This window comes from Hyperoodon ampullatus, assembly GCF_949752795.1.
Source record: "Hyperoodon ampullatus genome assembly, chromosome: 4".
Lineage (NCBI taxonomy): Eukaryota > Metazoa > Chordata > Mammalia > Artiodactyla > Ziphiidae > Hyperoodon > Hyperoodon ampullatus.
In genome coordinates, this window is record NC_136917.1 from 52,377,103 (window position 1) to 52,404,209 (window position 27,107).

General features: G+C 42.5%; 1 protein-coding gene across 3 annotated transcripts in view; it reads right to left on the minus strand.

The window, feature by feature from the left end:
* SH3RF2 (SH3 domain containing ring finger 2) overlaps nucleotides 1–27,107 on the minus strand; it is a gene marked incomplete at its 5' end in the record, with an annotated part of 137,681 nt that overhangs the window by 20,969 nt on the left and 89,605 nt on the right. For all 3 annotated transcript variants that reach the window (XM_079704081.1, XM_079704082.1, XM_079704080.1), the window contains 2 exons: nucleotides 6,861–7,031; nucleotides 8,344–8,435. In XM_079704081.1, the coding sequence (XP_079560207.1) occupies nucleotides 6,861–7,031; nucleotides 8,344–8,435 (263 nt within the window). The remainder of the gene's footprint in view (nucleotides 1–6,860; nucleotides 7,032–8,343; nucleotides 8,436–27,107) is intronic.

A 27,107-nucleotide genomic window follows, 5' to 3' on the forward strand; every position in this document is an offset into this window, starting at 1 on the left:
GACTTTCCCACTAGATCCTAAACTCTTTGAAGGCAGAGATTTTATATGACTTGTTTTATAGCCTCTGTGTTCTGCACATATTGTTTATTAATGTTTGTTGAATGGCTGCCATGATGCTTTTAGCACTGAAGCCAGTCATTTTGTCTCACACATAGTAAGCACTTACTGTATACCCACTGTAACACCCAGCATTGGCCAAACACTTTGCCCACATCATCTCACAGCTTCTTCTCGACAGCCTTTTGAGGTAGGTACTATTAGTGCTACTGTTTTGTAGGTTAAAAAATAGAGATTTACTGTTACTCGTCCAAGCAATGAATAGATATGAGATTTGAACCCAGGTCCAGGCTGGCCCCTCGCTCTACCACTAAGCTACCTACCTTCTGGCTAGTTAGAGCACTCATCATTTGGAAAACCCTGCATCCTACTTGAAAATTAACAAACTAAAGGAGCTGGTAGGCCCTACACATGCCTCCATAAGACCTAATTCTTCAGGCTTAGGCTCTGATTTTTAAGAACAGTGTTAATGTTTTGTAAAACAGCAATCTCCTGTCCATGTTTCCAGCCTGCAACTCCCTGAACCCCATGGGGAATCGTGTCATTTTACAGGCCCTTCTTGCCCTTTTACCATCCTGCCCCAACATCACAGCCCCTACCGAGTAGTCCATGAATCCCCTTGTCACTCTGTTGATTAAATAGCCCCTGCTAATTCCCTGGAGATAACCAGTTCAACCAAGGCCCCGGCACAGAGATGCCCTCCACGTATTTTCCTTCCTGTCAATGCCTCCGGGTTTCTCTTTAGGTAATTTCCCCTTATTTCTCCTTTTCTCTCCTTGTTTTGCTTTAAAAAAGTATATGTAGTTTAATATTGAGCCACCAGTGTTATACAAGATGGGAAAGGCATCATGTAATGCAGCCAACTCTGCCCAGGAAGCATATGCAGCCAAACATGCTGGGAACTGATGCTTGCAGAGAAGGGCTTCTGTCCACAGCCTTCAGCCTGCTTCTGGCCCCTGGGGATGCAGTCAGTGAGGCAGAGTGGGCTGTACACCAGGAAGAGCTCAGACTACATTCTGGAGATGAAGGCTGGGCTGGAGAGAACTCCCCAGCACTGGCTTGCCTGGCACAGTCTGCATCTACCTGTTTTTTAAAAAATAAATAAATTTATTTATTTATTTATTTATTTATTTATTTGTGGCTGCACTGGGTCTTCGTTGCTCTGCGTGGGCTTTCTCTGGTTGCGGCGAGCGGGGTCTACTCTTCGTTGCACTGTGTGGGCTTCTCATTGCGGTGGCTTCTCTTGTTGCAAAGCACGGGCTCTAGGAGTGTGGGCTTCAGTAGTTGTGGCTCGCGGGCTCTAGAGCACGGGTTTCAGTGGTTGTGGCACGTGGGCTCAGTAGCTGTGGCTCGCGGGCTCTAGAGCGCAGGCTCAGTGGTTGTGGCGCACGGGCTTACTTGCTCCGCGGCACGTGGGATCTTCCTGGACCAGGGCTCGAACCTGTGTCCCCTGCATTGGCAGGTGGAGTCTTACCCACTGCACCACCAGGGAAGCCCCTACCTGTGTTTTAAACAAAGGCCTCAAAGTGTTGGATGCTGCAAAATGGACTGGCAACAGGAAAGACAGTTTCCAAATTTGTTGCCAGCAGCAGCAGCAGCAGCAGCAGCCTGGACAGAATACAGTTAATGAGGCCCAAGCCAGCCTAATTCCACCAGTCCCTTCTTTGGACAACTGTTTACAGACCAAGGTACAACTTCATTTTTCTGGACCCAGCATGAGGCTGGATTCCAGAAACTCCTAAATATCAAGTCCCCCATCCAACACTGAGTCCCTCTATGTCTTTTGGCAAAAAGCTCAGCACTTACCCAGCATGTTCTTCTAGCATCAAAGCACTTTGCGAACATATATTCATTAATCCCCATGACACCCCAGACCTGCAGATATTATGATCCCTGTTTTCTAGATGGAGAGACTGAAAGACATTCTGGGTTTAAGTGGGAGGTATGTGTGTTGCCTCTGATTTGCTCCACTGGGCTGCTTTGAGTGTGCAGGTCCCTGTGTCCCCTTTTCTACCTGAGATATGAGCCCTTAAGAACTTGCGCAGTATTTGAAAGGGACATGACACACAGTGTCTCTATCCTGCTCAGCACTGCCAGTAACCTCCTGGTAAGGCAAAAGCTTGGACCATGACAATCTTTATATAGTTCTATGTAGAAAGTTAAAGGAAAGTGAGTGGTGGCCCTCGTGTCACTTTTCTCCACCCCTTAGGCATCAGGATGGCATATGTGTCCAGTGAAGGTTGCCAGAAAGAGAAATATCCTGGCTTATTGGGCAGAAGGGCATTTATTGGAAGGACAGGAAGGAGCGGAAAGAGCTTGGAAACAGGATCCAAGGGAGGCTGCTGAGAGCTGGGCAGCAGGGATCTGAGGTGGGAAGAGTCTGATCAGGTGCTGCTCCTTGAGTCCCTGCCATGAATGGCCTTCAACTCTGTCCACATTTCTCTCCTCCCTTGTTCCTTCCTTGTTCATGTTTCCAAGTCCCAAGAGGCTGAGCCTGTCCCTCACCTGTGGTGATGAGTTGAGGAGGTTGGGGATGAGGGGAAGGGGGAGAGGGAGGAGGGGGAGGGGGAGGAGGAGGGGGAGGGGGAGGAGGAGGGGGGAGGAGTTGGCTTCTGCAGCCTCTGAAAAGGGAGGAAACTTATGCCTCTACCGAGACTGTGCTTGGAAGAGGAAATCAAAGGGATGTAGTGCTGTTAGGAAGGGCTGGAATGAAAACGTGACAAGTGTTCTGTACCACCTGAGCCAGGGGATAACTCTGGGATACGGGAACTAGGTCGTGGTGGCAGATATTTAGTTGTGGTTGGCACAGTTGGACAGGCTGGTGGCACCATCGAGCACAGAGGGCTGGAGCTTTACACAGCATAGAAGCCTTTCCTCTCTCAGTAATTAAAAAGCTCCCTTGCTGAATTGTAAATCGAAACCCTGGCATTTTGGTCAACTCTGGTCTCTAATTGATCCCCAAACTCTGGCTGGCTCAGTTCATTAGGAGATGATGCTAGTAAGAGCAGAGGTTCAAACGCTCAGGGGGCACTTCACACCTTTGAGGTCTGGCTGTCTTATAAAAGGCAGCCCTGTACACCAAGGGGGCTGGTGGCAGTGCGGAGCCATCACTGCAAGCAGACAACAAAAACGGGGCAAAACCTTTCACACACACAGAACGTTAGAACAGAAAGGGGCCTTGCGCACGTAGTCCAACCCACTCAGTAGGAAAAACTCAGCTGACAAAAGATGGCATCATTCAGCCCTGAGAAGCGGGAGGAATTAAACCTCCCACAGTGGGAAGGGTTGTTAAGAACAAGGGTGAGCTGCCCCCAGGTAGACAAACTGAGCATGTCATCTGCGTCCAAGATTTTGGGTATGGGAACTTTCTCTGCATCTGAGAGGTTGTCAGAGAAAACACATACACACAGAAAGCATTGATCTGCTGTCACCTAATAGCCCTCAGGAGATTATACTGTGACAGGGACTTTCCTTTTTAGAAATGCTGGCTCCCTAGAAGCAAACACACACATCAGCATAAGTAGCATCTCAGTATAGGCACATATGCAGGTTTCTATGAGCTGGGGGTGGGGATGGCCTCATGGCAAACTATGCTGGTGCTGAAACTCCATCCACTGTCTAACACGCGGCCATCATGGAGCGGGTGAGTCTAGATGCTCATGACTCGCCTAAGAACAGATCTAACTTGGAGAAAAGCCAAGAAGGAGAGAACGGGAAGCTGGAGCCTTGAAGTACACTGGAATGGAGTCCTACATGCATTCTAGTTAGGGTGACCTTACGTCCAGGTTTTCCCGGGAGAGTCTCAGTTTACACCTGCTCTCCTGGTAGAGTGTCCCTCTTTTATCTCAAAAGCATCCTAGTTTGGATGGTAAGTTATATGGTCACTCTTATTTTAATGTTTTTTTTCATGGAATATCCAGGACTTTGGGCTAAGGCCTGATGCACAAGCAAATGTCCCATTAGTAGAGATGGTCCCTAGAGGGTTCATGATAAGATTCCATGGAAGACTGTTCATGAGTTAGGGTAGGTCCTTGCTCTTCGTTGTCACTTCTGGACCATCCTCCCACTCTTCTCAAGACTTCCCAGCTTGGATTCACATGATTAGACTCCACCACCTACCACCCTGCCGTGTTGGAGCCATCATTTCCCCTCTTTCCTTGAGGAATTGAGCTCCTGGATCACTGTCATTCTCTCTACCTCAATGGATCCTATCATGATGATCTCATCTAGTCTTAGGGCTTTAAATACCATCTCAAGGCTGGACCTCTTTCTTAAATGCTAGACATGTATACTCAACCGCTTACCAATGTCTTTACTAGGAATACTAAGGCATCTGAGACTTAATCTTCTACGAACCAAGCTTTTGCTTCCCCCCAACACCTCAAAACCTGTTTGTTCCTCTTTTGGTTTTCAACTCCATCTCAGTAAAAGGCAACTCTGTCTTCCAGTTACTCAAGGCAAAAAAAAGGTGGACTCACCATGAATCTTCTCTTCTTTTACACCCAGTATTTGATTTGTCAGAAAATCCTGTTGTCTCTACCTTCAGAATATACCCAGAATCTAACCACTGCTCCCTCCCTCCACAGCTAGCGCTTTGGTTCATTTCACCGTCACCCCCTCCCCCAACCGGATTATTACAATATCTGCTTAACTAGTCTCTCTGCTTCCACCTTTTCCTATCTATAGTTTACCTTCAACCCAGCAACTAGAGGGATTCTGATTACAACGTAAATTAGATCATGTCATGCTTCTGCTCAAAGCCCTATAATATGGTTAAAGCCAAATTCCTCATTACGACCGAGGAAATTCTGTGTGATCTGAATCCCTGTTACCATTCTGACCTCATCACCTACTAACCCCCTCTCACTTCCCTAACCCAGTCCTATTGGCCTTCATGTCAGGGGTGCTTCTCCCTCAGGGCCTTTGTTCTGTACTTGCTGTTCCTTGGGCCTGGAACACACCTCCCTCATTCCTTCATTCTACCTTCTTACCGCTCAGTAAGGCCATCTCTGACCAAGCTTTTAACATTGTAATCACCCCCACGCAAATTCTATCCCCCTTTCCTGACTTCTTTTTTCTTCTTAGACCTTATCATTAGCACACCACATATATTACTTACATGTCTTGTTTATTGTCTGTCTGTCCCACTAGAATGTAAGCTCCACTGGGCAAGGATATTGTGTCTTTTATTCACTGGTGTTTCTCCAGTATCTAAAAAGGTGCCTGACATATAGTGCTCAATACATTTTTTTTTTTTTTTTTTTTTTTTTTGCGGTACGCGGGCCTCTCACTGTTGTGGCCTCTCCCATTGCGGAGCACAGGCTCCAGACGCTCAGGCTCAGCGGCCATGGCTCACGGGCCCAGCCGCTCCGCGGTATGTGGGATCTTCCCGGACCGGGGCACGAACCCGTGTTCCCTGCATTGGCAGGCGGACTCTCAACCACTGCGCCACCAGGGAAGCCCTCAATACATATTTGTTGAATAAATGAATTAAAGCATCAGTTGTAGACATCCTTAGTTTGCCTTTGGAGATTTTGCAGTTTTCTAACAAATTCCAAGAACCTTCCATTTGAAAGGAGTAACTATGATCCTCTATTCCAATTTTCTGACATGTGAAGAAATCTTTTTGCCTGGATCTGTTGGAACCCACATTTTGCCTGTAGTCTTTCTAGAAAGGGGATCCACCACCTCACCAGCCAGACTGATTAGAAAAATCTGTGGGTTAGAAAGTGCAGTCTTTTATTGAACCAGAACCTTCTAAGTTGTATTCACTGGTTCACTGTCTCCTCATGGAACAAATCTACTTCCTGGTCTACACATTCTATTATGGTCCCTCTGACCCTTGTCTTCTGCAGCTCAAATAATCCTACTTTCTTTATAGGTTTCTCCAGTGATGTAGTTTCTGTCTCCTCACCATTGCTGCCCTCCACTGGACACACTGCCCCGCCTACATGAAAGTCCCCAAAACTGGCCATATATGACTCTAGCTCTGACCCCCATAGAGTACAATGGGATTATCCCTTTCCTTGGAGTTATGACTCTCTGGTATGTCATAAAGACAGAGTATATGTGTGGTGATGGTCTTGCTGCCTTGTGACAGGCTTTGCCTGGACTTATGGGGGTGGGGGTAGGAGGAACCATGGATAGTTTTGGGGTCTGTGTGTATTTGTGGTCATATGAGGTGGCTGGACAAACTGTATGCCAGTGAAATTGATGAATGTGCCAGAGAATGAAAAAGATTGGGAAAAGCTGCTTGGGAAGAAGATCTTCAGGGTAACTAGCATGTGACCTGGGGTGTGGATGGATGGGTAGTGGTCTGAGTCACAAAAACCCTGCCTAATGGCCCAGCATCCTGGGAAGTCTCCCAAGGTGCTCCAAGAGGTCTTCTGATCATTGTGTTTTCCCATTGTGCCATGATTGTGAAGTGTCAGGGTGCAGGGTGTGAGGTGCGATTTGGGGGGGGATTATATAGTAGAAAACCTGAAATCTAGCTCTTGAGCAGACTGGTTAACTCTGCACATCAATTTCCTCATCTGTAAAATAACATCTACCTTAAACGAGATTCTTGAGCATAGCCAATGAGTTAAGAGATGCAAAAGTGCTTGTAAAATGTGAAGAGCTATTTAAAAGATAACTATTCTGCTATTTTTTTTAAAAGTTAAGTGTTAGGAGGGTACTAGAGCAAAAGCTGTTTCTTGGCCCTTACTCTGAAAGGGCATTGAGTCCTTCAGTGATTCAACCCACAGATGGCCCCTGGCCTAGGTGACCTGACCCTCTGATGCCTGAGATTGGAGAGGACCCACCTGAAAATGGGGATGACATAGTTGTTGGGGAAGATGCCGACTCGCCCGGTCACCAAGGAGACACCCCTGAGCCAGCCATCCTGGTACTTCCCCAGGACCCTGATTCCCTCTCCTTTCTGCAGGTCCAGTTCGTCGGGTCCATGGGCTGAGTAGGAGTGCAGGGCTATAAACCTGGGGAGACACAAGGAACTGTTAAAGGAAGCTGGTGAGTGGAGGGTATGGAACCAGTGAAGGGTGAAGCGAGAGGAGAACTCAGAGCCCACCTGCCCGGTGTTTAGCAACAACACCTTTTAAGAACTGAAATCTCACTATGTAAGGCAGATGAAAGTGGTGGAGCCTGGTTGAAGTAGCAGTGGAGGGGCCCAGATCCTTGCCCCCTCCTCCTCTCTGCTCCTCCACAGAGTGTCCCACAGCTGCAAATCACTCATTTAGGTCACAACAGCACTTTGACAATGGGGAAACTGGTCTAGAATAGAGAAAGGTGTTGGTGACCAGGAATCAGTGGCAGAGCTGGGTCTCAAACCTGGAAGTGATGGTTCTATCTAGGATGCTTTTTCACACTGCTTAGAATATGCCCCAAGACAATGGTCACAACCATCAAGGTTCAGGGAACTGAGGGGTCAGCAGAGAAACCTCTCTGATCCACTCCCTCTCCTGAGGGTAGGGACATGTCTGACCCCCAGGAATGGCCCGAGGAGCTTAGCTTAATGTAGGCCGGAGGTGGACATGGGAAAATGGAAGGCGGGTGTTAATTTCAGTGTTTGGCACACAGTGGAATACTGGCTGCATGTTGGCATGGAGGAGGATGGGCTTGAAACATGGTAGAAATGTTCTCGGGTTAGAGCAGTGACTTGCCTCTCTGAAGTCCACACAGGAGTTGGGCAGATAACATCCAGGTATGAGCCAGGGGGTGAAGACCCTGGGGAATAGTGAGGCTGTGGAAGGAGAATAACTGCCCGACTAAAGGCATTAAAAATAACCCACTTTGGCTTGCCAGGTTCGGGATTACCAGTGAATGGCCTCAGGCTGGATGTTAGGAAGTCCTTCTAGACTCTATGGACTGTGAGACACTGAAAGGTTTTATCAAAGGGGCTAGGACAGTGTTCTCATCTGCAAGGTTCCTTTCCCCTCTAAAATGCTATATTTATTTCTTGCTGATTACTAGAACAACATCTATTGATGACCTAGCATTGTGAATCTAAAGGAAGACAATAGAAATTGCTCAGTACCCAAGCTTCCTGCAATGTTTTGGTATATAATCTTCCAGTCTCTTTCTACTTTTGTAAAATAATGAGCCAGGATGATGTGGTTTGGTAATTTGTGTTTTTCACCATTATTCCCTTTGGAGGTTGTAAAAGAAGGGGAGCTGTTATCTCTCTGGATGTGTTGGTTGGGGACTGGGAATGCTTGATGGCAGAGGGATGGCAAAGATGACCCCTCTATGCCAGGACCGGGAGTGGAGGGTTGAGCTTTTTTTACTCACATGTTAGCTGAGAGGTGTTGCTGGGAGCCGGGCAGACTGATGATGGCCGTGGAATGTCCTGGGAAGGCAGGTGCAGGGTGATAAGTGCTGACCTACACAGACAGAAAAGCCAGGCAGAGCCAGTGAACATCACCAGCCAGGCCCACAGCAGAGTTGCTGCAGCCTGATGCAACTAAAACCAAGGGCCACGCCCGGCACCACCCAGCATGTGTCTTCTCTGTGGTTTGGGGCTGTGGGCAGGGCTGAGTTGTGGTAGATTGGTTTATGGTCTGCTGGGGTGGCATGCCAGGGTCGCAATCCAAAAGACTGCTCAGAGAGGGCAGAGGAGAAGACCTGTCTAGTTTACAGTCAACAGGGTACTGCCAGGATCCTCGATCTCTTCCCTGGGCCCCTCCCTACCCATCTCCCACTGCACTCACCTCCGTCTATGAAAACCTATTCTCATAAAATGATACAATGGCTAATACTGAGAACTTAACACTCGCCAGGCAGTTTTAAGAGCTTTACAAGTATCTGCTAATTTAATCCTTATTAAAGGGACTATTATCATCCCTATTTTTGGATGAGAAACTGAGGGAAAGAAAAGTTACCTAACTAGTATGAAACAAACTTTTAAACCAGGTTGTCTAGGTCCTGAGCCCACACTATCAGTATTAACACACACACACAGACACACACACTCACACTCACACACACACACCAGTTTACCCAGTGACTTAAGGAAGGTAAATCTGCATCCTCTTTACTTTTCCAGGATGAAAGAGGGAGCAATAATGCTAAAAGTATCTGGAAACTGCCTATTATCCTGGCACCTTGCCTGTTGTCTAATGTCTTACCTTGCTTATTTCCTTCTTGGCATATATCACAGGCTGTGATTGTTTCCTTGTTTAGTTACTGACCATCCCCCATCACTAGACTGTAAGTTCCATGAGGGCAGGGACTATGTCTTGTTCATCATTGTATTTCTTATGTGCCCAATATGTACTTGTAGCTTAAAGAATGAATAAATGAACAAAAAGATCTTTCTACCCAGTCCACCAAGGACTAATGAAACCTCAACCATCTCCATGCCATCCAGAGTAAATACATTCAATCTGTCTTCAGTTGTCAACTCATAAGCAATGGTAGCTACATATGTGTGCCTTTTTAGGACTATGCATTTGTGGGTAAAACTATTATTTGCATTTGTGTGTTTGGGCAGTTGCTAATCCATTACTGAGTACATGTATCTCTGGTTCTTTCTACAATTGCATATGCTTTTTCAGAACCCATGACAATTGTATGTACATGTATGATGGCACTGGTCTATTGTATGTCTGATTATGTTCACATATGTGGGTCTGTGGATTGATAAGCATGTATACTCTGTGTGATTATATGTATGTGTGGTTGTAAATGTCTATCTGGAATTCTGTGTGTATGTATGTAAACTCTAGAGGTGTGTGCAAATATGCATGGGTATAGTTTTGTGTGTGTGCCAATGACTGTATAAATGTATGTATGGCTGAGTATGTATGTGTGACATTTCAATCCAGGTATAGGATCAGGAAACTATTCCAGTCAGATAGTAACAAGTGTTGGCAAGAATGTAGAGAAATCAAAACCCTCATACAGTGTTGGTGGAAATGTAAAATGGTTCAGGCCCTTTGGAAAATAGTTTTGCAGTTCCTCAAATGACTAAACATAGAATTACCATATGACCCAGTAAGTCCAATACCCAAGAGAGATGAAAACATATGTCCACACTAAAGCTTGTGCATGAATTTTAAAGCAGCATTATTTATAATAGGCAAAAGGTGGAAATAACCCAAATGTCCATTGACTAATGAATGAATAAACAAAATGTGGTATATCCATACAATGGAATATTATTCAACCATAAAAGAAATGAAGTATTGATATATGCCAGAACATGGATAAGCCTTGAAAACATTATGCTAATTTAAAGGAGTCAGACACACAAAAAATTACATAATTCCATTTATATGAAATGACCAGAATAGGCAAATCTATATAGAAAGTAGATTAGTGGTTTCTAGAGGCTGGGGTTATAGGGGGATATAGGAATAATAGTTAAGGGTACAGGGTTTCTTTTTGAGGTGATGACATATTGTAAAATTGTGGTGAAAATGATTGCACATATCTGTGAATATATTAAAAATCACTGACTTGTACATCTTAAATGGCTTAAATGTATGTTATGTGAAATATATTTTAATAAGCTTTAAAAAAGATGCCAAAAAGCATATGATCATCTCAATAGATGTAGTAAAAGCATTTGATAAAATTCAACATCCATTTATGATAAAAACGCTCCAGAAAGCAGGCAAAGAGGGAACATACCTCAACATAGTAAGGGCCATATATGGCAAACCCACAGCTAACATCGTACTCAATGATAAAAAATTGAAAGCATTTCCTCTAAGATCAGGAGCAAGACAAGGATGTCCACTTTCACCACTTATATTCAACATAACTTTGGAAGTCCTAGGCATGGCAATCAGAGAAGAAAAAGAAATAAAAGGAATCCAAATTGGAAAGGAAGAAGTAAAACTGCTCGTTTGCAGATGACATGATACTATGAGTAGAAAATCCTAAAGACACCACCAGAAAAACTACTAGAGCTCATCAATGAATTTGGTAAAGTTGCAGGATATGAAATTAATATACAGAAACCTGTTGCATTTCTATACACTAACTATGAAAGATCAGAAAGAGAAATTAAGAAAATAATCCCATTTACCACAACATCAAAAATACCTAGGAATAAACCTACCTAAGGAGGCAAAAGACCTGTACTCTGAAAACTATGACGCTGATGAAAGAAATCAAAGATGACACAAATAGATGGAAAGATATACTGTGTTCTTGGATTAGAAGAATCAATATTGTTAAAATGACCATACCACCCAAGGCAATCTACAGCTTCATTGCAATCCCTCTCAAAATACCAATGGCATTTTTCACAGAACTAGAACAAATAATTTAAAAATTTGTATGGAAACACAAAAGACCCCGAATAGCCAAAACAATCTTGAGAAAGAAGAACAGAGCTGAAGGAATGACACTCCTTGACTTCAAACCATAATAGTCATCAAAACAGTATTGTACTGGCACAAAAACAGGCACACAGATCAATGGAACAGGATAGCACAGAAATAAACCCACACACTTATGTTCAATTAATCTATGACAAAGGAGAAAAGACTATGCAATGGAGAAAAGACAGTCTCTCTTCAATAAGTTATGCTGGGAAAACTGGACAACTACATATAAAAGAAAGGGGGCTTCCCTGGTGGCACAGTGGTTGAGAGTCTGCCTGCCGATGCAGGGGACACGGGTTCATGCCCCGGTCCAGGAAGAGCCCACATGCCGCGGAGCAGCTGGGCCCATGAGGCAAGGCTGCTGAGTCTGTGCGTCCGGAGCCTGTGGTCCGCAACGGCAGAGGATACAACAGTGAGAGGCCCGCGTACCGCAAAAAAAAAAAAAAAAGAAAAAAAAAGAAAACATATAAAAGAAAGGAATTAGAACATCCTCTAATACTATGTTGAAGAATAAACTCTAAATGGATTAAAGACCTAAATATAAGACTGGATACTATGAAACTTCTAGAGAAAAACATAGGCAGAACACTCTGACATAAATTGTAGCAATATTTTTTTGGATCTGTCTCCTAAAGTAAAGGAGATAAAAGCAAAAATAAACAAATGGGACCTAATTAACTTAAAAGCTTTTGCACAGCAAATGTAGCCATTGACAAAATGAAAAGACAACCTACTGAATGACAAAAGATATTTGCAAATGATGTGACCAATAAGGGATTACTATCCAACATACGTAAATAGTTCATACAACTCAACATCAAAAAAACAAACAACTGATTAAAAATGGGCAGAAGGTCTAAATAGATATGTTTCCAAAGAGGAAATGCAGATGGCCAACAGGCATGTGTAAAGACGTTCAACATTGCTAATCATCAGGGAAATGCAAAACAAAACCACAATGAGATATCACTTCACACCTGTGAGAATGGCTATCATCAAAAGGGACACAAATAACAAATGTTGGTGAGGATGTGGAGAAAAGTAAACCTCTGTACACTGTTGGTGGGAGCCACTGTGGTGCAGCCACTGTGGAAAACAGTATGGAGGTTTATCAAAGAAATAAAAATAGAACTAACATATGACCCAGCAATTAAACTCCTGGGTATATGTCCAAAACAAACAAACAAACAAAAAAACAACCAAAAACACTAATTTGAAAAGATACACGCACTCCTGACCTAGAGGAACTTGACCAACAAGTAGAAGATGACGAGAGAGCCTGAACCAAGATGGCGGAGTACAAGGACGTACTCTCACTCCCTCTTGTGAGAACACCAGAATCACAGCTAACTGCTGAACAATCATCGACAGGAAGATACTGGAACTCACCAAAAATGATACCCCACATCCAAAGACAAAGGAGAAGCCACAATGAGATGGTAGGAGGGGCGCAATCCCAATAAAATCAAATCGCATAACTGCTGGGTGGGTGACTCACAAACTGGAGAACACTTATACCACAGAAGTCCACCCACTGGAGTGAAGGTTCTGAGCCCCACGTCAGGCTTCTGAACCTGGGGGTCCGGCAACAGGAGGAGGAGTTCCTAGAATATCAGACTTTGAGGCCTAGTGGGATTTGATTGCAGGACTTGACAGGACTGGGGAAACAGAGACTCCACTCTTGGAGGGCACACACAAAGTAGTGTGCACATTGGGACCCAGAGGAAGGAGCAGTGACCCCAGGGGAGACTGAAGCAGACCTACCTGCTAGTGTTGGAGGGTCTCCTGCAGAGGTGGTGGGTGGCTGTGGCTCACCGTGAGGACAAGGACACTGGGAGCAGAAGTTCTCGGAAGTACTTCTTGGCATGAGCCCTCCCAGAGTCTGCCATTAGCCCCACCAAGGAGCCTGCAGGCTCCAGTGTTGGGTTGCCTCAGGCCAAACAATGAACAGGGAGGGAACCCAGCCCCACCCATCAGCAGTCCAGCGGATTAAAGTTTTACTGAGCTCTGCCCACCAGAGCAACAGCCAGCACTACCCACCTCCAGTCCTTCCCATCAGGAAACTCGCACAAGCCTCTTAGATAGCCTCATCCACCAGAGGGCAGACAGCAGAAGCACAAAGAACTACAATCCTGCAGCCTGTGGAATAAAAACCACATTCACAGAAAGACAGACAAGATGAAAAGGCAGAGGGCTGTGTACCAGATGAAGGAACAAGATAAAACCCCAGAAAAAAAACTAAATGAAGTGGAGATAGGCAACCTTCCAGAAAGAGCATTCAGAATAATGATAGTGAAGATGATCCAGGACCTCGGAAAAAGAATGGAGGCAAAGATCGAGAAGACGCAAGAAATGTTTAACAAAGACCTAGAAGAATTAAAGAACAAACAAACAGACATGAACAATACAATAAGTGAAATGAAAACTACACTAGAAGGAATCGATAGCAGAATAACTGAGGCAGAAGAATGGATAAGTGACCTAGAAGACAGAATGGTGGAATTCACTGCTGCTGAACAGAATAAAGAAAAAAGAATGAAAAGAAATGAAGACAGCCTAAGAGACCTCTGGGACAACATTAAATGCAACAACATTCGCATTATAGGGGTCCCAGAGGGACGAGAGAGAGAGAGGACCTGGGAAAATATTGGAAGAGATTATAGTCAAAAACTTCCCTAACATGGGAAAGGAAATAGACACCCAAGTCCAGGAAGCGCAGAGAGTCCCATACAGGATAAACCCAAGGAGAAACATGCTGAGACACATAGTAATCAAATTGGCAACAATTAAAGGCAAAGAAAAATTATTGAAAGCACCAAGGGAAAAACAACAAATAACATACAAGGGAACTCCCATAAGGTTAACAGCTGCTTTGTCAGCAGAAACTCTACAAGCCAGAAGGGAGTGGCATGATATACTTAAAGTGATGAAAGGGAAGAATCTACAACCAAGATTACTCTACCTGACAAGGATCTCATTCAGATTCGATGGAGAAATCAAAATCTTTACAGACAGGCAAAAGCTAAGAGAATTCAGCACCTCCAAACCAGCTCTACAACAAATGCTAAAGGAACTTCCCTGTGTAGGAAACACAAGAGAAGAAAAGGACCTACAAAACAAACCCAAAACAATTAAGAAAATGGTCATAGGAACATACATATCGATAATTACCTTAAACGTGAATGGATTAAATGCTCCAACCAAAAGGCACAGGCTTGCTGAATAGATTAAAAAAAACAAGACCCATCTATATGCTGTCTACAAGAGACCCACTTCAGACCTAGGGACACATACAGACTGAGGGTGAAGGGATGGAAAAAGATATTCCATGCAAATGGAAGTCAAAAGAAAGCTGGAGTAGCAATACTCATATCGGATAAAATAGAGAATAACATTCTTTAAAATAAAGAATGTTACAAGAGACAAGGAAGGACACTACATAATGATCAAAGGGTAAATCCAAGAAGAAGATATAACAATTTAAATATATATGCACCCAACATAGGAGCACCTCAATACATATGGCAACTGCTAACAGCTCCAAAAGAGGATATTGACAGTAACACAATAATAGTGGGGGAGTTTAACACCTCACTTACATCAATGGACAGATCATCCAAAATGAAAATAATTAAGGAAACAGAAGCTTTAAATGACACAATAGACCAGATAGATTTAATCGATATTTATAGGACATTCCATCCAAAAACAGCAGATTACACTTTCTTCTCAAGTGAGCACGGAACATTCTCCAGGATAGATCACATCTTGGGTCACGAATCAAGCCTTGGTAAATTTTAAAAAATTGAAATCGTATCAAGCATCTTTTCTGACCACAATGCCATGAGATTAGAAATGAATTACAGGGAAAAAAATGTAAAAAACACAAACACATGGAGGCTAAACAATACATTACTAAATAACCAAGAGATCACTGAAGAAATCAAAGAGGAAATAAAAAAATACCTAGAGACAAATGACAATGAAAACACGACGATCCAAAACCTATGGGATGCAGCAAAAGCAGTTCCAAGAGAGAAGTTTATAGCTATACAAGCCTACCTCAAGAAACAAAAAAAATCTCAAATAAACAATCTAACCTTACACCTAAAGGAACTAGAGAAAGAAGAACAAACAAAACCCAAAGTTAGAAGGAAAGAAATCATAAAGATCAGAGCAGAAATAAAATAGAAACAAAGAAAACAATAGCAAAGATCAATAAAACTAAAAGCTGGTTCTTTGAGAAGATAAACAAAATGGATAAACCGTTAGCCAGATTCATCAAGAAAAAGAGGGAGAGGACTCAAATCAATAAAATTATAACGAAAAAGGAGAAGTTACAACGGACACCGCAGAAATACAAAGCATCCTAAGCGACTACTACAAGCAACTCTATGCCAATAAAATGGACAACCTGGAAGAAATGGACAAATTCCTAGAAAGTTATAACCTTCCAAGACTGAACCAGGAAGAAATAGAAAATATGAACGGGCCAATCACAAGTAATGAAATTGAAACTGTGATTAAAAATCTTCCAACAAACAAAAGTCCAGGACCAGATGCCTTCACAGGTGAATTCTATCAAACATTTAGAGAAGAGCTGACACCCATCCTGCTCAAACTCTTCCAAAAAATTGCAGAGGAAGGAACACTCCCAAACTCATTCTATGAGGCCACCATCACCCTGATACCAAAACCAGACAAAGATACTACAAAAAAAGAAAATTACAGACAAATGTCCCTGATGAATATAGATACAAAAATCCTCAACGAATTACTAGCAAACAGAATCCAACAGCACATTAAAAGGATCATACACAATGATCAAGTGGGATTTATCCCAGGGATGCAAGGATTCTGCAATATATGCAAATCAATCAATGTGATATACCATATTAACAAATTGAAGAAGAAAAACCATATGATCATCTCAGTAGATGCAGAAAAAGCTCTTGACAAAATTCAAGACCCATTTATGATAAAAACTCTCCAGACTGGTCCCGTGTGCCACAACTGCAGAGCCTGTGTTCTGGAGCCTGCGGGCCACAACTGCTGAGCCAGTGTGCCACAACTACTGAAGTCTGGACACCTGGAGCCCGTGCTCCACAGCGGGAGAGGCCACCACAGTGGGAGGCCTGTGCACTGCAATAAACGGTGGCCCCTGCTCGCCGCTTCTGGAGGGAGCCCGCGCGCAGCATCAAAGACCCAATACAGACCAAAAATAAATAAATAAATATTTTAAAAGATGGTTAAAAAAAAAATCTCTCCAGAAAGTGGGCATAGAGGGAACCTACCTCAACATAATAAAGGCCACATACAACAAACCCACAGAAAACATCATTCTCACTGGTGAAAAACTGAAAGCATTTCCTCTAAGATCAGGAACAAGACAAGGATGTCCACTCTCACCACTAGTATTCAACATAGTTTTGGAAGTTCTAGCCACAGCAATCAGAGAAGAAAAAGAAATAAAAGGAATACAAATTGGAAAAGAAGAAGTAAAGCTGTCACTGTTTACAGATGACATGATACTATACATAGAGGATCCTAAAGATGCCACCAGAAAACTACTAGAGCTAATCAATGAATTTGGTAAAGTTGCAGGATACAAAATTAATGCACAGAAATCTCCTGTATTCCTATATACTAATGATGAAAAATCTGAAAGAGAAATTAAGGAAACACTCCCATTTACCACTGCAACAAAAAGAATAAAATACCTAGGAGTAAACCTACCTAGTGGGACAAAAGACCTGTATGCAGAAAACTATAAGATACTGATGAAAGAAATTAAAGATGATACCAACAGATGGAGAGATATACCATGTTCTTGGATTCGAAGAATCAATATTGTGAAGATGACTATACTACCCAAAGCGATCTACAGATTCAATGCAATCCCTATTAAATTACCAATGGCATTTTTTACGGAACTAGAACAAAAATCTTAAAATTTGTTATGGAGGCACAAAAGACCCCGAATAGCCAAAGCAGTTTTGAGGGAAAAAAGTGGAGCTGGCGGAATCAGACTCCCTGACTTCAGACTATACTACAAAGGTACAGTAATCAAGACAATATGGTACTGGCACAAAAACTGAAATATAGATCAATGGAACAAGATAGAAAACCCAGAGATAAACCCACGCACCTGTGGTCAGCTAATCTATGACAAAGGAGCCAAGGATATACAATGGAGAAAAGACAGTCTCTTCAATAGGTGGTGCTGGGAAAAGTGGACAGCTACATGTAAAAGAATGAAATTAGAACACTCCCTAACACTATACACAAAAATAAACTCAAAATGGATTAGAGGCCTAAATGTACGACTGGACACTATAGAACTCTTAAAGGAAAACATAGGAAGAACACTCTGTGACATAAATCACAGGAAGATATTTTTTGATCCTCCTCCTAGAGTAATTGAAATAAAAACAAAAATAAACAAATGGGACCTAATGAAACTTCAAAGCTTTTGCACAGCTAAGGAAACCATAAACAAGACGAAAAGGCAATCCTCAGAATGGGAGAAAATATTTGCAAATGAATTAATGGACAAAGGCTTAATCTCCAAAATATATAAACAGCTCATGCAGCTCAATATTAAAAAAACAAACAACCCAATTCAAAAGTGGGCCAAAGACCTAAATAGACATTTCTCCAAGGAAGACATACAGATGGCCAACAAGTACATGAAAAGCTGCTCAACATCATTAATTGTTAGAGAAATGAAAATCAAAACTACAGTGAGGTATTGTATTCATACCAGTTAGAATGGGCATCATCAGAAAATCTACAAACAACAAATGCTGGAGAGGGTGTGGAGGAAATGGAACCCTCATGCACTGTTGGTGAGAATGTAAATTGATACAGTCACTATGGAGAACAGCATGGAGGTTCCTTAAAAAACTAAAAATAGAATTACCATATGATCCAGCAATCCCACTACTGGGCACATACCCAGAGAAAACCATAATTCAAAGAGACACATGCACCCCAATGTTCATTGCAGCACTGTTTACAATAGCCAGGTCATGGAAGCAACAGAAATGCCCATCGACAGACGAATGGATAAAGAAGATGTGGTACATATATACAATGGAATATTACTCAGCCATAAAAAGGAACAAAATTGGGTCATTTGCTGAGATGTGGATGGATCTAGTGACTGTCATACAGAGTGAAGTAAGTCAGAAAGAGAAAAACAAATATCATATATTAACTCATATGTTTATGTGGAACCTAGAAAAATGGTACAGATGAACTGGTTTGCAGGGCAGAAATTGAGACACAGATGTAGAGAACAAACGTATGGACACCAAGGGGGGAAGCGGCAGGGGTGTGGTGGTGGTGGTGTGATGAATTGGGAGATTAGGATTGACATGTATACACTGATGTGTATAATATTGATGACTAATAAGAACCTGTTGTATAAAAAAATAAAATTAAATTCAAAAATTAAAAAAAAGAGAAAAGATACATGCACTCCAATGCTTACAGCTGCATTATTTACAATTGCCAAGATATGGAAGCAACTTAAGTGTCCATCAAGAGATGAATGGATAAAGAAGATGTGGTATAAATATACAATGGAATACTACTCAGCCATAAAAAAGAACAAAATTTTGCCATTTGCAGCAACATGGATGGACTTGGAGGGCATTATGCTAAGCAAAATAAGTCAAACAGAGGAAGACAGATGCTGAATGATAACACTTATATGTGGAATCTAAAAAATACAGCAAACAAGTAAATATAACAAAAACAGAGCAGACTCACATATGAAGAATAAACTAGTCGTTACCAGTGGGGAGAGGCAGGAGGGACAATATAGGGGTGGGGAAGTGGGAGGTTCAAACTATTGTGTATAAGATAGGCTACAAGGATGTATTTACAACATGGGGAATATAGCCAATATTTAGTAATAACTGTAAATGGAGTGTGACCTTTAAAAATTGTATTTATAAAAACTCCAAAGACTATTCCATGGTTATCCATCTGAAGGCCTCTAACACTGCATAAAGTGCTCTGAGCTTTGCAATCAAACACTTTCATACTGGTTCCCTTAAACAAGCTGCTGGCTTTGGGCTAGGATCTCCTTCCCTGCAACTGGGCAAGATAAAACCCTGCTGGGATTGGGAGATGTGCCAAGGGAGGGCCTTGTTGTGTGAACAACTAATCTTATGTTTGTGTAGGCTGTTGGACCACTGATTAAGCAGGATGAACCTCACTTAACACCTGTGACTTTCCAATGCTTTGTTTGAGTAAAAAGCCCTGCCATCCATAAACACTATTAATCCCTTAGGGAGGAGGAAGATGCCGGCATGCAAAAAAGTTATCCCTTCATTATACCAGGCTTTTTACCTCTCTAGGTCTTCGGCTGGAGAGGGGGTCTTTCCCCCTGTTTGGAACATGGAACCCTGCCAGAACTGAAATCACTGGGATTGTGATGGAGTTCCTTCTACTGTGGAATGGGAAACAAGGACAGATTCTCAGATTTTGAGGTGTCTGGGAGGAGAAGGAAGAATACAAATGGAGAAGGAGGAGGAGGGAGAGAGGGAGATAGTGGACAACTCTGAAAGTTGGGGAGAGAGTCAGAAACTGAGACTGAGACACAGTGGGAGAAAGAGATAGATCCAGAGGGATAGAGGAAAGAAGAAGAAAAGGGAGATTAAGAAAAGACTGGGGAAACTCATAACCCATTCAGAAGACAAATAACCCAATTAAAAAGTGGGCAAAAGACATCACGGAAGAAGATCTATTGAGTGGCCAGTAAGTACATGAAAAAGTGCTCAACATCAACAATTTTCAAGAAAATACAAATTAAAACCACCATGAGATACCACTATACACCTCTAAGAATGGCTAAAGTTAAAAACTGACCATACCAAGTGGTGGTGAGGATGTGGAGTAACTAGAATTCTTTTTTTTTTTTTTTTTTTTTTTTTGCAGTACGCGGGCCTCTCACTGCTGTGGCCTCTCCCACTGTGGAGCACAGGCTCTGGACGCGCAGGCTCAGTGGCCATGGCTCACGGGCCTAGCCGCTCCACGGCATGTGGGGATCCTCCCGGACTGGGGCACAAACCCATGTCCCCTGCATCGGCAGGCGGACTCTCAACCACTGTGCCACCAGGGAAGCCCTAGAATTCTTATATGTTGCTGATGGAGATGTAAAATGGTGCCACCACACAGGACAAGTTGACCGTTTTAAATAAAGTGAAATATACACTTACCACTCTACTCAGCATCCTACTCACAAGTATTTACCTAACAGAAATGCAAACTTATGTCCATACAAGGACTTGTACATGACTGTTTATAGCAGCTTTATTTATTTTAGCCAGAAGCAGGAAACAACCCAAATGCCAATCAATGGGTGAATGAATAAACTGTGGTACAAACACAGTGGAGTATTCCTCAGGAATACATGCAACTACATGGAAGAATCTTAACATCATCCTAAGTAAAAGAAGCATGAAACACAAAATTACATATTCTGTGATGCCATTTATGTAACATTCTAAAAAAAGCCAAAACTGTAGTGACAGCAAGATTAGGCATTACCAAGAGCCAGGGATGGGGAGAGATGATTGATTGCAAAGGGGCACAAGGAAACTTTTGGGGGTGATAGAAATGTTCTATATCTTGATTTTGTTCGTCATTACCTTTTTACATCTGCCAAGTCATTGAACTGTATGCTTAAAATCGTTAAACTTTATGTAACTATAGCTCAATAAAGCTGTTAAAAAAAAGGAATATATTATCTAGTTGGCAGGGAACATCCAAGTGGCCATAGCTTGACCCAGCCCAAGCTCTGGGATTGGTCAGCGAAGGAGATAAGGGTGATGGCTCAGCTTCACAGTGGACAGCTAGGCAGTGGCCCTCATGGCAGGGGGCCACCCGAATAGGAGAGAAATCAAAGGTGGAAACCTATGCATCAGACAGAAGCTCAGTAAATAAGGTGAAAACAAAAATGAATGAATGAATGAATGAATGGAGTGATAGGAAAAGAGAGCAAGATAGATAAAGGCAGGGAAGGAGGACAGACAGAACAAGACAGAAACAAAGGCGCCACCCAGTAAATGAAGACAACTAGGTAGACGGCCAACTTCTGAGGAGGCAAGTCTGTTCCTGTCACTGGCATCCAAGACAGACGCCCAGCCTGTCTGAGTGAACGGGCCTCTGGCGGGTGGTTTCCTGAGGTCAATTGTGACTTCAGGTCCCCGTGCCACAAAGGGTTTGTGAGGCTGCATTCGAGGTCCTCTAGCATCTGGTTCTTCCTAGGATAGGATTTGGGGATCTGAGCAGGGTCAGGGAAAGGGTATGTACTTGAGGGTAGGGGTGGATATTTCTGTTGCGATCTAAAAACAGTTTTTCCTCCATTTTGAAGGAAATGACTCATTTAAAAGAAGTCTTTATCGGGAACAGAAGAATCCACCGCTGTGTGGCCTCTGAGTGTTTTCAGGTCTCAAGGTGTTAAGTGAGGGAGGAAGGGGGCACGGCGCCTGGCACAGAGTTGCTGCAACATTCCACTGGCCCTGTGCCAGCCTCATCAGTCACGTGGGCACAGAGTCAGCTCCCGTCCAGGAGTCTGGAGGCAGGTCTAGCCTAGTACCCAAGCATGCGGCTCTAGCATTTTCCAGGATATGTGATCTTGGGCAAGGACTGAACACTGTGGCTCCTCCACCTCCTCATCTGTTAAAATGGGGGCAGTAATGGTATTTGTCTCATAGAGTTGTTAGAAGGATTAAATAAAAGAATCCATGTACAGGATTTAGCGCATTGTAAGCACTCAATAAATATTACTTATTTTAAAAATTTTTTATTGAAATAGAGTTGATTTACAATGTTGTGTTAGTTTCAGGTGTGGAGCAAAGTGATTCAGTTATATATATATATATATATATATATATATATTTATATATATATATATAAATATATATATTCTTTTACAAAATTATCTTCCACTATAGGTTATTACAAGATATTGAGTATAGTTCCCTATGCTACACAGTAGGTCCTTGTTGGTTATCTTTTTTTTTTAACTTTTTATTTTATATTGGAGTATAGCTGATTAACAATGTTGTGATGGTTTCAGGTGCACAGCAAAGCACCTCGGCCACACATGTACCTGTATCCATTCTCCCCCAGACTCCCCTCCCACCCAGGCTGCCACATAACACTGAGCAGAGTTCCCTGTGCTACACAGTACGTCCTTGTTGGTTATCCTTTTTAAATATAGCAGTGTGTCCATGTCAATCCCAGACTCCCTAACTATCCCTTCCCTCCACCCTTCCCCCCCCGCCCCGTAACCAAAAGTTCATTCTCTAAGTCTCTGATTCCATTTCTGTTTTGTAAATACATTCATTTGTATCATTTCTTTTTAGATTTGGTTATCTATTTTATATATAGTAGTGTGTATATATTAATTAACTACTACTTATTTTGATCTACCAAGAGATTAGCTGCTGTGCAGGGTGGGGTGGTGTGGGCTGAGCAGCTCCTTTTATGCGACAGCCCTGCGAGGTCTTGGACTGAGACCAGGACCCAAGGATGCGGTGGGGGATGGCAGTAAGCAGCCCTCCTCTTCTAGAGGAGTTTTCGGGTCCCCAGCTTTCCCAAATGTAAGTTTGCTGTTCCCCCCACCCCACCCCCATGCTGTGGCACTCAGCTCTTTCCTCCAGGGCTCATGCCTTTCAGTAGCTTGGTGGGCATGGGTTACTATTTTCCTCAACAGAGTGTGACCTACTCCCAAGCCCTTGTGGTCCTGCATCTCAGTATTCCCAGGAGCTAACAAGGGCCTGAACCTACAGAGTGTTCACTCAGGGTCGGGAGAAGGACTGCATTTTAGAGACAGAAAATTACCTATTATACGGTAGTTTCTATACCAACACTATGGATAATCTAGAGTCAACTGGACTTTATAAAATTAAAAATTCATCCTCATCTTTAATTAAAAGAGGCTTGCTGGAGAGGCTGTGGAGAAAAGGGAACCCTCTTGCACTGTTGGTGGGAATGTAAATTGATTCAGCTACTATGGAGAACAGTATGGAGGTTCCTTAAAAATCTAAAAATAGAACTACCATATGACCCAGCAATTCCACCACTGGGCATATACCCTGAGAAAACCATAATTCAAAAAGAGTCATGTACCACAATGTTCACTGCAGCTCTATTTACAATAGCCAGGACATGGAAGCAACCTAAGTGTCCATCGACAGATGAATGGATAAAGAAGATGTGGCACATATATACAATGGAATATTACTCAGCCATAAAAAGAAACAAAATTGAGTTATTTGTAGTGAGGTGGATGGACCCAGAGTCTGTCATACAGAGTGAAGTAAGTCAGAAAGAGAAAAACAAATGCCATATGCTAACACATATATATGGAATCTAAAAAAAAAAAAAAAAAAGGTCATGAAGGACCTAGGGGCAAGACGGGAATAAAGATGCAGACCTACTAGAGAATGGACTTGAGGATGTGGGGAGGGGGAAGGGTAAGCTGGGACGAAGTGAGAGAGTGGCATGGACATATATACACTACCAAATGTAAAATAGATAGCTAGTGGGAAGCAGCTGCATAGCACAGGGAGATCAGCTCAGTGCTTTGTGACCACCTAGAGGGGTGGGATAGGGAGGGTGGGAGGGAGGGAGACACAAGAGGGAAGAGAGATGGGGATATATGTATATGTATAGCTGATTCACTTTGTTATAAAGCAGAAACTAACACACCATTATAAAGCAATTATACTCCAATAAAGATGTTAAAATAAATAAATAAATAGATAGATAAATAGATAAATAAATAAATAAATAAAATTAAATTTTTAAAAAAAAGAGGCTTAAGAGCCACAGTCAGCAACTGCAATGTGTGGGTCATAGTTGGTCCTGGGCACTGGAGTTAATGCAACGAACAAGACACATAGAGCTCCTGCCTCAGGTGGACCTCACCATGTATACCAGGGAAGACACTTAAACCCATAGTTATGTAAACATGGTGCATGTTGGTGCCGCCGAGGGTTGGGGCTCAAGGTGCTCTGTGTGCTGCTGGGAGACGCTTGCCTTGATCTCCAAGAGGTATTTCACTCACAGCCTACGACTCCAACACTAACTTGTGATACACAGACCTCACCGTCATCAATTCCCATTTTTACAGATGAAGAAGCCAAGATAGAAAGATTACATGAGGTTCAGGAGATGGCCAACAAGTGACTGGTTAAGTGGACCCCAGGAGCAAGGACCCTGGCCCGGAGCCCTTTCTGTGAGTCACCAAGGTTAGCACTTAACTCCATGTGGCTAGAGAGCTCATGTATGTGAGGCATGTTTGTGCATCCCAGGAAAAAGCCGTCTAGCCAAATTCAGCATTCTGTTTTTATGTTCACAGGTATGTCATGTTCATGACGACCACCATCCCTGGCCAGTGTCCCCTGTAATATACAATAGATCTGGAGGGAGGTTGAATATGACGTTGTTTTTGTTTTGTTGTTTATCTTCCTCCTTCCCTGGCCAAAGCGATGTCCCGACAGAGTCAGAGCTCCTTTTGCCAGAATGCTCTCCTTCCTTCTCTAAGCCTGTCTCAGAACCAGTCCGGCCTACAAAGCCTCCCTGTTCTGGATGAGCAGGGAGCCGCCGTCCAGTGCTTTGATTTGCCCTGATAGTAAGAGCATTGTCTGAAAAGGAAAACTCAATCATGAGCTTGCAGCAGGTCCCTTTAGGTCCACCTCGAAAAATGTCTTCTAAAGTACACAGCGAGGTCAGCAGGGGTAGTATTATATAATGCTGTGAAGCCAGCTACATCTCCATGTTCTAGGTAGTCATCGAAGCTTTGAATATGCTCTGTGGTCTAGCCCCTGTCCTGCTCTGCAGCCTCACCTTCCTCCCCTCTCCCTCCCCGCTTCACTTCCTTCAGCCGTGAAGTCTTTTCTCAGCTCCTTGAGCAGGTCACACTGCTTCTGTCACCCCTGCCCTTTCCATGCCCCCCACCCCCATCTCCACTCTGTTATTTTTCCTCATTATTGACATTTAAAATTATAAATACAGTAGGCATAGAAATAAGTGTATATAATTTTTTGTTATTTAAAGAAGAATAACAAAACTAACACCTGGATACATACCACCCAACTCAAGAAACAGAATAAAAATAGGAATTGAATACTGTACTTAGAGGCCCTCTTCATATTCCTCTCTAATCAGATCTCTTCCCTCCTCCCAGAGCTACCTACAATGCTGAAATTTAATTAATTGTTCCATTGATTTTCTATGTAATTTTTAACAACGTTGGTATACATCCCTAAACCGTATGTGGTTGAGGTCTGCCTGTTTCTGAACACAGTGTGAATGGATTCACATTGCGTGTGTTCTTCTGTGACTCTCATCTTTGGCTTAACATTAAGTTGTCATGGTTGGTTTTCACTGCTGTCCTGTATTTCACTGTATGCATCTACCACCATTTAACCATCCTATCATTTATGTGTCATTTGGGTGATTTTCAGTTTGGGGCTGTCCTGAAGGATGTTGCTATGAACATTCTTGTATATGTTCCCCGTGCACATGTACAAGAGCTTCCCCAGGATCTACACCTACGAGTAGAATTGATGGGCCGTAGGGTAGGAGCCTGCTCGGTTTTAATAGGCAATAACAAACTGGTTCCCAGCATGGCTGTAACAATTTACACTCCCACCAGCAGTGAATGACAATGCCTGTTACCCCACCGTCTTGCCAGCATGTGATAATGCTGAGCTTTTTAATACCTGTTTGTGGTGGGTGTGAAATGATATCTCATTGTGGTTTCAAATTAATTTCTCTGAGTACTAATGAGCTGGGGTTTCTTTTCAAATGTTTATGGATCATTCTTGTCTCTTATATGAAATGCCTGTTCATTTCCTTTGTCTGCTTTTCCACCCCTCTCTTGGGTTATTTTCTTCTTAAGTTATGGAGTTCTAATGTTTTGGATATGAATCTTTTGTAGTTTGTATTTTTACTCTGTGGTGTCTTCTGAAGAACTGGAGTTCTTATTTTTAATAGAGTCAAATTTACAATATATTTCCTTATGGCTTATACTTTTGAAGAATCTTGAATACTATTTTTTTTTATCCCAAGGTCATAAAGATATACTTCTATGTTGTCTTCTAAAAGTTTTATAGTTTTGTCTTTCCCATTTAAGTCTTTAATCCACCTGGAATTGATTTTTTGACAAGGGAGGAATCCAATTTCATCTGTTTCCACATGGATACCCAATTAGCCCAGCACCATGGTTCATCCTTCCCTTCTGATCTGCAAAGACTGCTCTGACATAAATCAAGTCTCCATGTTGTCTGTTTCTAGGTTCTCCAGTATGTTCCATTGGTTTAATAGAATCCCTATGCTAAATTCGTGCCATCAATTATTATAGTTTTAATATAAAATTTGATATCTGATAGGGTAGGTCCCACTCTTCACCCCAACCAAATTCCGTCTTCTTTTTTAGAAGCATCTTGGCTATTGGCATTTTGTCCTTCCATTTGAATTTTAGAATCACCTTTTGAGTTCCACACAAAGAGCCCACTGGGATTTTAATTTATAAATAAAATTGGGGAGACAGTGAGTCTTTCTATCAAAGAGCATGGCATAATTCTTCATTTATTTTAGGTCCTCTTTTTAATTTTATTAAAGTATAGCTGGTTTACAATATTGTATTAATTTCTGCTGTACAGCAAACTGATTCAGTTATACATACATACA